The sequence below is a fragment of the Spodoptera frugiperda genome, chromosome 7 (genome assembly GCF_023101765.2).
Source record: "Spodoptera frugiperda isolate SF20-4 chromosome 7, AGI-APGP_CSIRO_Sfru_2.0, whole genome shotgun sequence".
Taxonomy (NCBI): domain Eukaryota; kingdom Metazoa; phylum Arthropoda; class Insecta; order Lepidoptera; family Noctuidae; genus Spodoptera; species Spodoptera frugiperda.
The window spans coordinates 8,149,152-8,163,410 of record NC_064218.1 but is presented as its reverse complement, the minus strand read 5'-3'; the positions used below and the strand labels follow the sequence as shown (position 1 = coordinate 8,163,410).

The 14,259-nt window shown below is 33.4% G+C and overlaps 1 protein-coding gene across 3 annotated transcripts in view; it reads right to left on the bottom strand.

Moving 5' to 3' along the window:
• LOC118266160 (transcription factor HNF-4 homolog) overlaps positions 1-14,259 on the bottom strand; it is a 56,584-nt gene that overhangs the window by 22,196 nt on the left and 20,129 nt on the right. The window contains exon 1 of one of the 3 annotated variants that reach the window (XM_035579551.2): positions 7,058-7,225. The exons of the other annotated variants lie outside the window; for them this stretch is intronic. Within the exon in view, the coding sequence (XP_035435444.1) occupies positions 7,058-7,076 (19 nt within the window). The 5' untranslated portion in view covers positions 7,077-7,225. Of the gene's footprint in view, positions 1-7,057; positions 7,226-14,259 lie in introns of those variants that run through there. 3 annotated transcript variants of the gene reach the window in all.

The following is a 14,259-nucleotide window of genomic DNA, read 5'->3' as shown; positions in this document are numbered from 1 at the left end:
TGCCATTTGACTTAATATAAGGCTTTGAATTAATAGAATTTAAATAGGTTTTTTGTTTATAATGTCTACAATCTATAATAAGCCCTCTTTGAAAAAGACGCTATTTATTGTTTAGTTATATCTTCAGTATCTTCACTTAAGTAACCCTTTCTAGGGCAGAGTTTTTGTAACATGCCGAATCAATTTAAATCTAAAAATATTTTGAAATTGAAGCTGATCTGCTGTCGAGGTTTTGAAAATGCAGCACTCACTTAAAGCTGTCCAATTTAGATATTTAACACAGGAATCCAGGAGATTTTTGTCGACTTATTTGGCTATTTGGCTGCTTGCTACGAATTATCTATAGTTTTTTAATACGATAGCATTATCATGCATTCGAGACTAATATAAAGAAATATTTCACGACCTTTGGACTCTGAATAACTAGCTCAAAATAATTGTGTACTAACACTAAGTACTGTTTCTAAGCGTATAATTAAGTAGGTACATAGCATATTCATACAAAAATTTAACACTATCGACAAACTTCATTTCTTATTTTGCATTTGTGCACAACATGCTCAATTTTGTTGATGATTCGATGATGAAACTACAGCAATCACTTTCAACTTTCTCTACCTATTCACAAAGTTATATCTAAAACATAATTCGGAATCACCCACGAAAATTATAATCTTCTACCAACGAACAAAAATAAAAATACTAGCAACCATTTGCCCTGTAAGGCAAAAACAATAAAAAAATAATAAGCAAACTAAAAAAATCTCGAGGTTATCAACAAACATGGCATTTTGCAAAAACTATAATTATTATTAGCACACACAGACACACACATGAGCAAAAGTCCGAAATCACGATGACTTGCAAGTTAGAAAACTACCAGTTTTTTAAGAGATTTACGCAACAACCTGGCGGACTTCGGACCCCAATTATAAACAGAAATGGCAAGGTCCAAAGTCCAAATTTGTGATTACGTTGCCGTGAAGTGGGGAAATCACTCGCGAACTAGTTTGCATAGATATACATACGAAAAATTTGTATGTGTTGTCTGTTACAACTTTCATTTTAAGTCGCCGATTTTGAGAGCTATCTAAAAAATACTTTTATTCCAATTAAAACAAGTAAAAATAGACCTTAAAGTGTAAAAACATTATTCATCAACAGCTGTACTCTCGGTCCCCTTTGCCCTGTACGTTTATAAGACTCACAATAACAAATCAAAGTTCATAATTGCTCTTGCAATTTAACTTTTTGTGATAAAATGTAGTCATAGTAAACACGACTCTCTTGCTTACACAATAAGACATTTGGAATCTAATATTGATGTTGTTAATATTGAGTAACAAACTCTAGGCAGTTTGCTTGGGTACAAAGTCCAATTTTCATTAATTTTCGTAATCGTATACACTATACATAACCGTATTGAATTTTGCAAGTAGACTGAATATTTAGTCTTGCTAAAATTATAAATGCGAAAGTATGTTTGTTACTCAATCAAGTCAAAACTTGGAACAGGGATTATGATCTCGAAAAAAATAGGCTACTTTTTGTCCCACTGTACTGCAAGCGAAGCTGCGGGTAGAAGTTAGTACAGAATAAATAAAAAAACGTGTCTAATTTATTTAAAAAATATACGTATACGTATCATGGCTTGCATAGTGGTCTAATCCTATGTATATCCATATCCAAAAATAGCATAGTGCCTCAGACTATAGGTATATACAAAAAAAAATCAGTACGTCATAATCCAGACGGCTTAGACTTTACACTAGCGTAATTCTTTATTTTTGACTTCGAAAGTGAAAATAATAAGATTAATAAGCGGTCAAGCAATGTGACCTTGAACATCGCGATAATTTTGGATAAGTAAAAATAAAATAAATTCACCAACCATTGTTACAAAAAAAGAAAAACTATTTTCTAATGTTCTATTTTCAAATATTTGTTTGTGTTTGCATTGTGTCAATGAACCTGCCAGCAATAAGTAAGTACTTTTGTCATTGGTTACTAATATTGTTTTTCTTTTAAACCTAATGTGACAAATATAATAACTAATAAGGATGATAATTAATTGAACAAAGCAATAAAAATATAGGCCTTTGTGGTTTAATATGAAGAATGCACACATTGCACACTTGAGTCATTGATTAGTCAGCCTAAGAAATAATTCTAGGATATTACATAAATGCCTAACTAGCTGGATGCAGGAACAATTATCTTTTTAGTAACAGAACAGCAACGATGTCACGATGACTGAGCAACAAACGTCTATAATTATTTGCTTCGAAGAAACAAACTATAATTACCTACTGGCTCTGGGTTTTTATTGGAAAATTCCTATCTGATATTTATTTAACAAAAACAAATCATATTTTAATAGAGTAAAAAAGATTACATAATTATCTAGTTTTGACATTAAGTTTCGTCTAAAATGTCAAATCCATTTCAAAATGGCGGTCTAAGAGCTTCCAGAAAAAAACCATAAAGTAAAATGTTTGTTTATTAAAAAAAAAACAAAGTAAAATGTTTACAAATTATTAGTCGATTAATTTCCTGCGATAACAGTTGAATAATAAATGATTCGCATCAATTAAAACGTTGTAAAATAATTAGTTAGTAATATTGGAAACTTTTGTAGCCAAGTGAGTCATTTATCAGTTGTTTATTTGTCTCTACGAGTTATTAAGATATACTAGGGATAATTGTGACCAGAAAATAATCTGTCAATATTTAATGTTAATTATAGAAAAATGTTAATGATTGCTGCGTACTTCATCGTCATGATATTTACAAATGATCATCGAAAGTAAAGGCAAGATGCGTTGATGTAGTCCTTCTACTTAATAGGTAATTAATAATTAATTACGTATCTTTAGTTACAAGCTTTTGTTCTGGACGAGTGCCACTTACAAATTAAGATTTGTAGGCTAATAAAAGGTAATTAAAAATGATCTCCTATTTTTATGTGCTAAGTTGCCTGGGGGATCATAGAAAGCCCCACAAATATCTTTTGCCTGATGATTAGATCAGTATGTTTTACAATACCTACTTATAAATCTAAGAAATCCCACAAGAGCTCACGAGCGAAAGCGCGGTACATAGCTAGTATTAAAATAAGATACCAACAAATGAGTTCGTATTCGTAAGCGTAATGACCATAGCCTTTCTATTGTAACATTTATATGCAATCTCCTGAAACTTAATGTCTTTGATTTCACACATACAGAAAGAACACAGAGCCATATCATTTCCGCAATCAAATTACTGAGTAATTACATACTCGTAAACCACACGAAGTTACTTATATCAGCAGATAAATACATTATGAAACAGTGATTGTTACCAACCAATATTGAAAATGACACATATGAAATTAATAAATGTATGTTTTGGACGCCTTCTTTGGATGCGTAGAGCTGAGTATTGTGTTCAGTGGCGTGCTATTGAAGAGGTCTATGTCCAACAGTCTACGAACATGGGCTGCTGATTTTGATGACGATGAGAAACGGAAAATAGCCCCAGTAACTTTACAAATAAGACATTAAATCGTAGTTCATATTGTTACTATCATATTCATTTTTTTTTTTTTTTTTTTTTTGGATGCGTTATATTGAATGGGCCGACGTTTGGCCGCTATCTCGCCTGATGGTAAGTGATGATGCGGCCTACGGTGGAGCACGTCTGCCCATAAGCAACCTAATAAGTTGTTAAGCAGCAGCTGTTTTATTAGCAACCTGGATATGTGCCCTATTTTTGCGGGCCCTAAAAACATCATCATCATATCAGCCATAAGACGTCCAGACGTACACAGCTGAACATAGGCCTCCCCCAATGACTTGCAGTTAGGCCGGTTGGAATTGGAAGCGACCCTAAAACATACTCCTCTAAATACTTCTCAGTTCATTCTATACGTATATCTATAATTAACGATTTGGGTTTTCCAACAACATAATGTAATAAACAACATAGTTACGTTATTGAGACCGGTTTGTAAGCAACAAGGTCTGTAAAAGGAGATTCGACGAGATATGAAGGAGACTCGTGTACACTGACTATTATAAGAACAGTATAAGAGGGCTTTCTTGTGTCTCGATTTTGCAGTCGAGCTCCTGATAGTCAACAAAATAGACGTGTTAAGACGTCATGAGTTCTAAAATTATAGTTGTTTTTTTCGTAAACAGGCAGGCCTATGCAAAACAACTATGATTTAAGAACGTATGACGGCTTATACATTAGCTACTAATTTTTTTATGGGATACTGCGCTAAATGAGCTCACGTAGCGCGTGATGGGAAGCAATAGATGCCACCCATACCAATAGTAACACCAGAGGAGTTGGGTAAAGTGCTTTGCTAGCATTTTGGGAGTAAGGGAATTTGCGGATAATTGGCTTAAGATGATCTCCGACCGATTTTTCGTACATAGTCTATAGAAAAGATATAAAGGTATCCATAATGACAAGATTTTAATTAACCATGGAGTGATCATAATAAAATTCAACTTCAAAATTTTAATGCTCTTTGCAATAATATTTACATCGACGAAAACCTAGACAAATAATTTACGACATATATCTCAAACTTATTTACACTTACATTAAAATAATTTTAAGTACAAACAAAATTCGACGCAAATCAACTCCTGTTAAGATTCAAATCAAATCGCAGGAGATTTACTTGACATGTAAACAAGAAAATTAGTATCTGGTTGTTAATTTATGTAAGTAATCATCTTGCTTATAACTTTATAAGGTAAAATTTCCTGCAGCTGCTTGTGATTCACATGTAAAATAGATTAACATAACACGGCCATCCGTTTTTTTTTATCGTAAAGGTAAGGTACAGAGCAGTAGGTAGACACAGCTGATGACAGGTAGTCAGCTTGTTGAATACTACCTGTTTTTGTTAGGGATTTTTTAGACGAAATATCTATGACAATCTATTTCGATCTCATAATAAAGAAAACTTATCATATCTACTGAATTGATTCTTATAAAGTCGTAAAATAGATTTTGGAGAAGGAAATAATAAGTAAAAAATTCCAAATTCTGCCAGAAGTCATTATTCCACAAACTCTCATTTTAATGTTGCCAATCAGAAAAAGAAAGATACATTTCACAGTGGTAAAATTGTCGCACTCATTCTTTTGTTAAAGAAGTTTCTACATAAAAAAGAAAATAATTGAATCATATTCAATATATCGATTTCAATACTTATATTGAATGGTCCATATATCTATAGGTATAGAGTTTATGTAAGTAGGTAGCAACAATAAATGGGCTGGCATTCAATTGGGTCTAGTGGTGCAAGCTTACAATTGAAACTAATTGTGTCCTTAGACCGCCACTAAATGCACAATGCTCATACATCACTGCAATTACCTATTTGTGCTTCATTTTAACATGTTCACATGTATTTTTTTACATTTTATGCTTACTTTACTATTAAGACTATATAAATGCTAAAAATATGACACTATTACTATCAGACTACAACAGACTATACACCTAATTACATATTTTAGAGAAATTGCAATAGGTTTAGAAATTGCATAAACAACAAACCCACACATTTAAAAATATTTGTAGATCAAAACATTAAAATCGCTTCTGCATTTCATACAGCTCAACTTAATATTTAAATCTACTTTTTATCTTACAATAATTTATGTAAAATAAAATATTCTACAATTGAACATATTCATGAAACTGGCACATTAATAATTGTACTGTCATTTAATAGAATTATAAATTGTATAAAGGGACAATGGTATTTTCCTTGGGATTCAAGTAATAATCGGAATTCTCAACATGTTGCACAAGGAATTGAAGCCATTAATTATTTTATTTTATGAGGAAATAAAATTAATGTTTGTCTTTAAGTAATAAAGGATGAGTAATGAGTTTATAAGGTGAGAGTAAATAAAGTATTGTGTAATTTCTTCATGTATTTATGATACTTGAATATTACGTGAGAATGTGACCTTGTCATTGTTTTGATTGCCAAAATTTGAGGTGACAGATAAAAGGTTTGAGTGTATATTGATAGTAAATGTCTTTGTTTTATATTGTGGTTTAATATTTTATTGTCATTGTTTGGAAACATTTTGGTTGCAGTGATTTTAAGCTTTGTTTTTATATTTCATTCCTTGTTAAAAGAATTGGAATCATATAAGAAAAGCATGTATGATTAGAAGTACATACAATGGAAAATTTGGTCTCAAATTAAAATAATATTCCATAAAAAATTTCAAACAAAGTCAGATAGACAGCAAGATAACAAAACATTGTATGGTCTGATATTTAATCAAATATCATATGAGATAAGCAGATTAACTATTTAAAAACATAGTTGTGAAAGAAAAAAACTCAGTTGCATCATAAATGTTTACCAATATTGAACATCGGGTAATAGGATGCATGGCGGTAAGGCTGATAAGCAACATTATCATATTTTACAATAAATATATTTAAATAATATTATGCTACGTAACGAGAAATTATACCGTCATCTGTTTTGTTTCTTGTCACTGATAAAAGAATTATGAGTCTTTTGTCCACTACTTTAAGTACTAAATCAGGTTGTTACTCATATTGTAGTCATCAGTAGACGCAGCATAGGTATCAGAATATTGTCAAAGTGAGTTAAAACTACTTTATTGACCCACATAGTTAAGTAACAGATAACCCATTAAACATAAACATTGGGTAACAACATTTAGAGGTCAAACCTGTTCTCGCACATATCCGCGATCGAGCTAGCACACAAATAAAGTAAGATTCGTAAGTGTTTAAGCAAACACATTAAACTAAACAAATGGAAAACACGTCGCGTCGACGTCGTACATCTCGAGTTATACAATGGCGTAGTAGCGTATAACGCAGTTAGAAACTACATGCAAATACTCTCTATTTCTCCCCTATATTCGATTTACACAAGAATTTAAACAACTCACACAGCATGTGCTCTTGAATCACATAGATTGATAGTAATTAATTTGTTTACCACTATCATGTTCTCATCAATAACTCTGTAATATGATACATGCAAGTTTCCTACCTTCATCGCAGAGCCCCATTGTCGAGTCAATCTTTGCGTTTTTAAGGAAACACTTGGATAAGATAAATAATTATCTGATATTTTCACTTTTATTAACTCATTGATGATTAATTCGTAACAATTTGTGACATCTGTCAAACTCAATTGACAGATAATAGGATGGAATGTCAGTCTACGACATGCGGTAATAACGGAAGAATGAGTGAACGAACGATAACGTAACATTAAAACAGCGACATCTATGTTATGGTATGTAAGTAAAATATTTTGTGGTTTACATTTTTGTCACAAGATGGTGGAAGCATTATGATTCGATTGGAATACAATTTATTTTTGTAACAGCAATATAAGGTAATTCTTTCAAACTCTCAATTACTATAATTTTATTTATTTTCGACTGTGATTGTCCCAGTACAAAAGCAAAGGCTTCCTACGGTAGACGGTAGACCGTAGGAGTCCTACCCTCTTTTTATTCTCTCTCGTTGTAGAGTTTTCTGCGACCAATTCGGACAAACTTTCAATATACTTTTTTTTTTAATTTTAATATTTTAACATTCACAAATGATATTAATTGACAGTGGGTAATAAACTTATGAACTAAGTAGGTAGGTAGGTACCTAAGCGAAGCATCAAATAGGCACTCTAGGTAATAGAACCTGGTATTGAAGCTACGTATACAATATAGGTATAGTTAAAGTTACTAAGTAGACACCTAGGTATTAGTTTACATAAATTGATAGGTATTTAGTACAGCAGAGTAATCACTTTGCACGCGATCAATGGAATGTTTTCTAGGTACATTGTAGTCCATTACAATTAATAACTCTTAAGTATCTAGCTAGAATTTTCTTCCAAGATATTGAGTAGATATACTTTGTAGCAAGCACTACAATTTTGTCATCCCTTGTTTTTCTTTGTTTACATTATATTTAAATAAAAAATATTAGTTAGGTGCTACTAATACAGATTGCTACTAAAATTAATGCTACTAGTTAGTTATGCAAGCACGTGTAGTAGCGAGTGTGGGAACCTCTACAAACCTATTACCTATTGATCAATAATAATACATAAAAATTATATGTGTTTGTATAACTTGTACCGCAATTATAAACTTCCTCTATACATTAGATATTGTAATGTTAACTGAAAATCATAGTTTACTCACGTAAATTAATGGAGAAAATCTCTACTAGTTTCGAGTCACAGAGGGATTCTTCATCATGAGCAGCATGCACAGACGTGCACTTATTTTACGTGAGAAAACCGTAATGAAAACTCTCATGATAGTCGTTGTAATGTTACTTGTTACTAATGATATCATAATTATTATGATGTCTAATGCATAAAGCGGTAATTGTTGCAATCATGCATCATCATAAACAAGCCAATATAAAACAATAATAACAGTTCCCTTAGCACAAGTATGCTTTACGTTTAAAGGAGCTCTGATTGGTTGGTTTATTCGAGCCGGCCAATCAGAGCGCTGAACGCGCTGCCGTTTCGATTACTTTAGACGTAAAGCAAACTCGTACTAAGGGCACAGATAACTCCACATCTCCACACTAAGATATCGACCGACTTTGAACTGAAAATAGATAGTCTATTTCAATATTAGTTTCTATTGAAGTTTATGTAACAGAAGGTATTATTAAAATTGAAATAACGGACAAACAAACATTTATAGATATGAATGTGTGTCAAGTACAACGGTGGTATAGACGAATTTATAACACAGATAATTTATTTATTTGTTGTCTTTTCGTAGGAAAGATGGCGCCTGAGTTTTGGCGCCCTTTACTCAAATATTCTGAAACGGTTTTTAGAGATGTTATTCTATTCGTAATTGAACTATTTCAATTAACTAGTACTTATATTACTTAATAGGGTATACCTAATGTTTTGAAAAGAAAACGAGTCTGTGTATTAAATCTGCAAAAGCTAAGTAAGCGTTGCTGGAAGAGATTTTTTAGAATTTTTTCTGTAACTACATACAAGTATGTCTACAAAATCCAGCATTAAGCGCCAGTCATCATTTACGACCATTCAACGAAGAAGACGTTTAACACTAAATTCACGCCCTTATTCTTAGGATAAGTAGAGATTTGCAAATTGCAGTACCTAGTCCCACACTTGGATTTTTGTATTTTTAACAAGTACTTAGGTAATAACATACCTATCAGACTATTTTCTTTATTTAAGGAGGGGGGGGGTTATCCTAATCTACCCCGAAGTCCCAACAACTTAATTTCTTAATCACCTAAAGGCCGGCAACACACTTGTAACGCCTCCGGTGAGTCGGTGATTCGTCGAAGCGAGAGGGAGTGTCAGACTCTTACTGACTAAAAACCACCCCGTTCCTACTCCTGCTTTTCGAGCTGAAGTTCCGATAATCCGCTAGGCAGTCCGCAGCTCCGGACACCTTTCAGACTATCCACCACATTTTATATACCTACTTAGAATACTTAGTATACTGTCTTATACTATATCTACTACAGATACCATCATGCAGTCATAATAAATGGATATGCCACAAAAATGGCAATTGTAACCCATAAAAATACACAGCAGGTAACTCGGGTGCATCATGTGGTAATTATGCAACGATCTAATTATAATGAATCATGATTTACACGTCGACGTCACGCCGAAGTTGGCAGGCTATGGCCAGGGAGTTGGCAGCTGTTCTCCGGTCGTTCAATGACATGAGCGGCTTGACAGAACCATGTCGGTGCGGGTGACGCGATCCATTCATACCTTTTATTAAGGTCTAGTTAGCGGCCTCGGCGGTTAAGTGATATTAGTCGTTGCTTTGGCCCTAGGGCAGGACATGGTTTTGTAGAATAAGAACAAATGTGGGAGAGAAATGCTTCGGCACGAATGGGCCAGTTCAGCCGGAGTGATACCACGGCCTCACAGAAAACCGACGTGAAACAACGCTTCCGTTGTTTTTCGTTGTGTGAGTGAGTTTACCGAAGGTCCATTTACCCCCCTTCCCAATCTTCCTGATCCCCGATTCCCCAACAACCTTTAAATTCCTAACCCCCAAAAAAGCCGGCAACGCACTTGTAACACTTCTGGTATTACGCGTGTCAATGCGTGGCGTCGATTGCTTAGTATCCGTCTGCTCGTTTACCGGCTTATACCAGACACAAAGTACGTAGGACTAGAAATAGAGGGAAATTATTTGAAAATTAGATTAAGTATGATAACTGGCCTACTGTCACACAATACCAGTTCCTTTAGGAAATAACAAGACTGGTATAGTTTTACAGAGACAGAATTTGTATCAGGATTATAGGCGATACAGTTTTTTATTTAGTTTAGGTGGTTTTTTACCCGACTGCCAAGGAAGGGTTATGTTTTTCGCGCGTATCTTGTATGTATGAGCCTAATATTCTTTATTACCTCATTTCTTCGAAACGGCTTGTTGGATTTCGACAATCAGGGCATCGTTGGATTCGTCTTAATTACCCAAGTGTTCTTAGATATGTGACGTAAAACAAAAACCAACATGGCGGCCGTAGGGCGCCCATAGATAGCAAGTAAAAAAAAAATTTTTTTATTTGCTACAATATGGGTATCAAATTAAAGAGCTCACCATGAGGATTCCAAAATGGTATATCACTGACATATAGAAAAAAATACTATGTGCAATTAGGTTCTTTATTATCCAAACTAAATATTCGTATAGGTAGATACGCGATTTGCAGATTAACTGGCGGCTATTCTGAACTGTCGTTTCGAAAGAAAATCGCCTAAATGGGTGAAATCTTGAGAAACATCTATAGCCGGTATTCATCGATCTAACTAAAAAGATGTTCCGGCCACAAAATTTCATTCGACTTGTTGCACAATAATTAAATATTTTTTAACCAAGTAACGCTTGTTCCCTATAAATACACTTTAAATAAACAACTGAAAATAAAATTACAGCAATAGATCTACATGTTCGCGTCCGTCTGTCTTACTTCCGCAAAATTAAATAATTTCATAATCAATACACGGTAAATAATAATCTTATGCGAAACATAATTGAGTGTAACAGTCGGGACCCATTAAATAAACTAGACTAAAATCATTCAATATGGGTCCCGACTGTTGCACTGAATTATGTTTCGCGTAAGATTATTATGTTTTGTGTATTGATTATGGAATTATTTAATTAGGTAACAAAAGAAACAAACCTATCTACACTTTAGACTACTCTTGTTTTTTATAATTTTAATTCAGTTTTTATTTAAATGCAGTTTTTTAATGGGAATTTTTTGAAGATTTTTTATTTTTAAACGTACACCTTGGGAATCTACATAGAGACCAAAATACAAAGGTATAACAAGTCCTGTACTTAACTGCATCAAACAGTGGCATAACTTACAGTCAACCATACTCGACAATAAAGTTATACCTACCTAGCACATTAAACCGACAGTAACCAAAAAAATAAACCAAGTTAATTGAACTAAGATGTGTGAAGATAACATTTATTTGCACAAGTTATAAATACGATGCGAATAATTGCTTTAACGCGTAATTTTAGGTAATAACTAAATCCTAAATCCTAACTCACCTTTAATCGAAGTTTCAAAGTCATAAATATTGAGTCGTCACGACAAATATTTTGATATTAATTTAACTGAAGGTTCTATTTGTAAATATGTATAGGTATATCTCTATACATAGATAGTTATTTGCAGATTAATTTGCAGCTAAATATAACACGTTTGAAAGAAAATCCCCTAAATGGGTAATTTTATTATATCTATGTCGGTAATCATCGATCGAGAAAAGGATGGTCCGGCCACAAAATTTCATTCGACTTGTTGCACAATAATTACGATATTTTTTAACCAAGTAACGCTTGTTCCCTATAAATAACAAATAAACAACTGATTATAAGATTACAGCAATAGATCTACATGTTCGCGTCCGTCTGTCTTACTTCCGCAGGTCATCTAATGTTAGCTATCCGGTAGTAGGAACCTTGTCATCATAATCTTCGTAAATGAGACAGCACTTCTTGACCTTATAACTCTAATGTAAGACGTAAGATCTGACTTCGCACGAATGTAATAATCTCTGACATTTTAATTCTTCAATTTGAATTGAATTGTTTTGACAATTACCTAGCATTAGCTAACAAAAGAAACAAATCATTAGACTGTACCTACTCTTGCTTTTGCTTATAATTTTAATTCAAGAGATTTTATCTTTTAATTGCATTTTTCGTAATGGGAATGATGTTTTGAAGAGTTTTCAGTTTCAAACGTAGAACTTTGATGTGTGTATGTGTGTGTAAGTATTTCAGTGTGGTTGTTGAGACTTGAGACTGCGCCTGTACTTAACTTATCTGCAGTGGCGTAACAGTCTACCAACTCGACAAAAAGTTATAGGTCCTCCGACTCCCCGTCTAGAGGGCGTCCCTATCACACTAATCGGAATTGGATTCAAGAGTAAGCCCTCAGGTTGCATCAGGCCTTACCAAAACCAGTGAAAAACAAAATAATTGCTCGAGATTGAGATAAGTAAAACAGACATATTGAGATAAAGTACCTATCTAACTATGTTGCAGTAAGTACATGCAAGTACTAACATATGTTTTACGTAATGTATAACAAAAGACAATGGCCTTAAATAGAGTTCTGCTAGGCTATTCTGTAACTTTTAATTCTAAAGATCGAAGTGAACTCGATCGCGGAATGCCAAGACATTCGTTATGAGAATAATCTCGACCAATGACGGGCGAGAATGCGATCGAGCTCACTTCGATTGGTTTCGAATTGATATTTCCACTCGTAAATTTTATTATAAAATTTATAGGTTTTTTGTTTGTAAATAGAAATAGATATTTGGTTATTTCCCACTTACTAACTAAAACCGGCCAAGTGCGAGTCGGACTCGCTCATGAAGGGTTCCGTAACAGCAAGTAGATGACATAATATAAAAGTTGTAAAATAACTTGGTTTTACATAGTGTTTGTATGAACGACAAAGTTATATTTGCGGTTTTTGAAAATGTTTTATTTCTTAAAAACTAATAATGATATCTTGTTCAAACTAATTTTCGTTGTTAGTTTCCATTGAAATCTACAACATATATTTTTTTCAGTTTTCTCACTCTCTTATTTTAAAAGTTAGAGGGCCCCCCCCCCCCTCTAACTTTTACTCATTTTTCCACTTTGGAAGCGTCTAACTTTCAAACGATTGATTTTAACGAAAAGTGGTTTTAGGAACCTTAATGTCTTTTTTAAAGACCTATCCATAGACACCCATCACGGATATGTTAGCTGAAAAAAATTTTTTTTTGAGTCAGTTCCATGTATGGAGTGCCCCCTTTCATTTTAAAATTAATTCATTTTTATTCAAAATTCGAATAGCGGTTATCGAAATTCGTCATCCTACAGAGTTTTAACTGTGTAGGCCCAACAGTTTCGGAAATAAATGGCTGTGACATACGGACGGACGGACGGACGGACGGACGGACAGACAGACAGACATGACGAATCTATAAGGGTTCCGTTTTTTGCCATTTGGCTACGGAACCCTAAAAAGCATCTTCGCGAGTTTTTACCGACTTCAAAAACAAAGGAGGAGGATGTTTGTTTTTTTATAACAGTTAATATCTAACCTGTCAGTTAGTACTTCTAAAAGTCATTGAATCTATACTTTTTAGTTTTGACTTTTTGTTTTAGTTTTTGGCTTTTGAAGTCGGTTTTTTAAACGCAGTTTTCATGTTTTGTCGACGGGACTATTGTTAGTCTCTCATGTATTTAATATTAAACATACATTTTTAAATGAATATCACTACATAGTATAAAACAAAGTCGCTTTTTCTGTCCCTATTTCCCTTTGTATGCTTAAATCTTTAAAACTACGCAACGGATTTTGATGCGGTTTATTTAATAGATACCTATATTTAATAGATTCAAGAGGAAGGTTTATATGTATAATACATGTAAAATATATCACTATGGCACCCATGCGAAGCTGGGGCGGGTGGCTAGTAAGAATTATTTGACAGAATAATGCTATGTAGAATACATTACAGACTTGTAGTGCGTTTTTAATTGGCATACAAATTACAGACGAACGTCACGCATTCGCGATTGACGTTAGCAAAGTAACTTGTAATTGTAAAGCGTTCGCACAGAAAACGTATGAAGATAAATAATTGTTAAGTAAATTTAATGCTCACTTATTTATTCA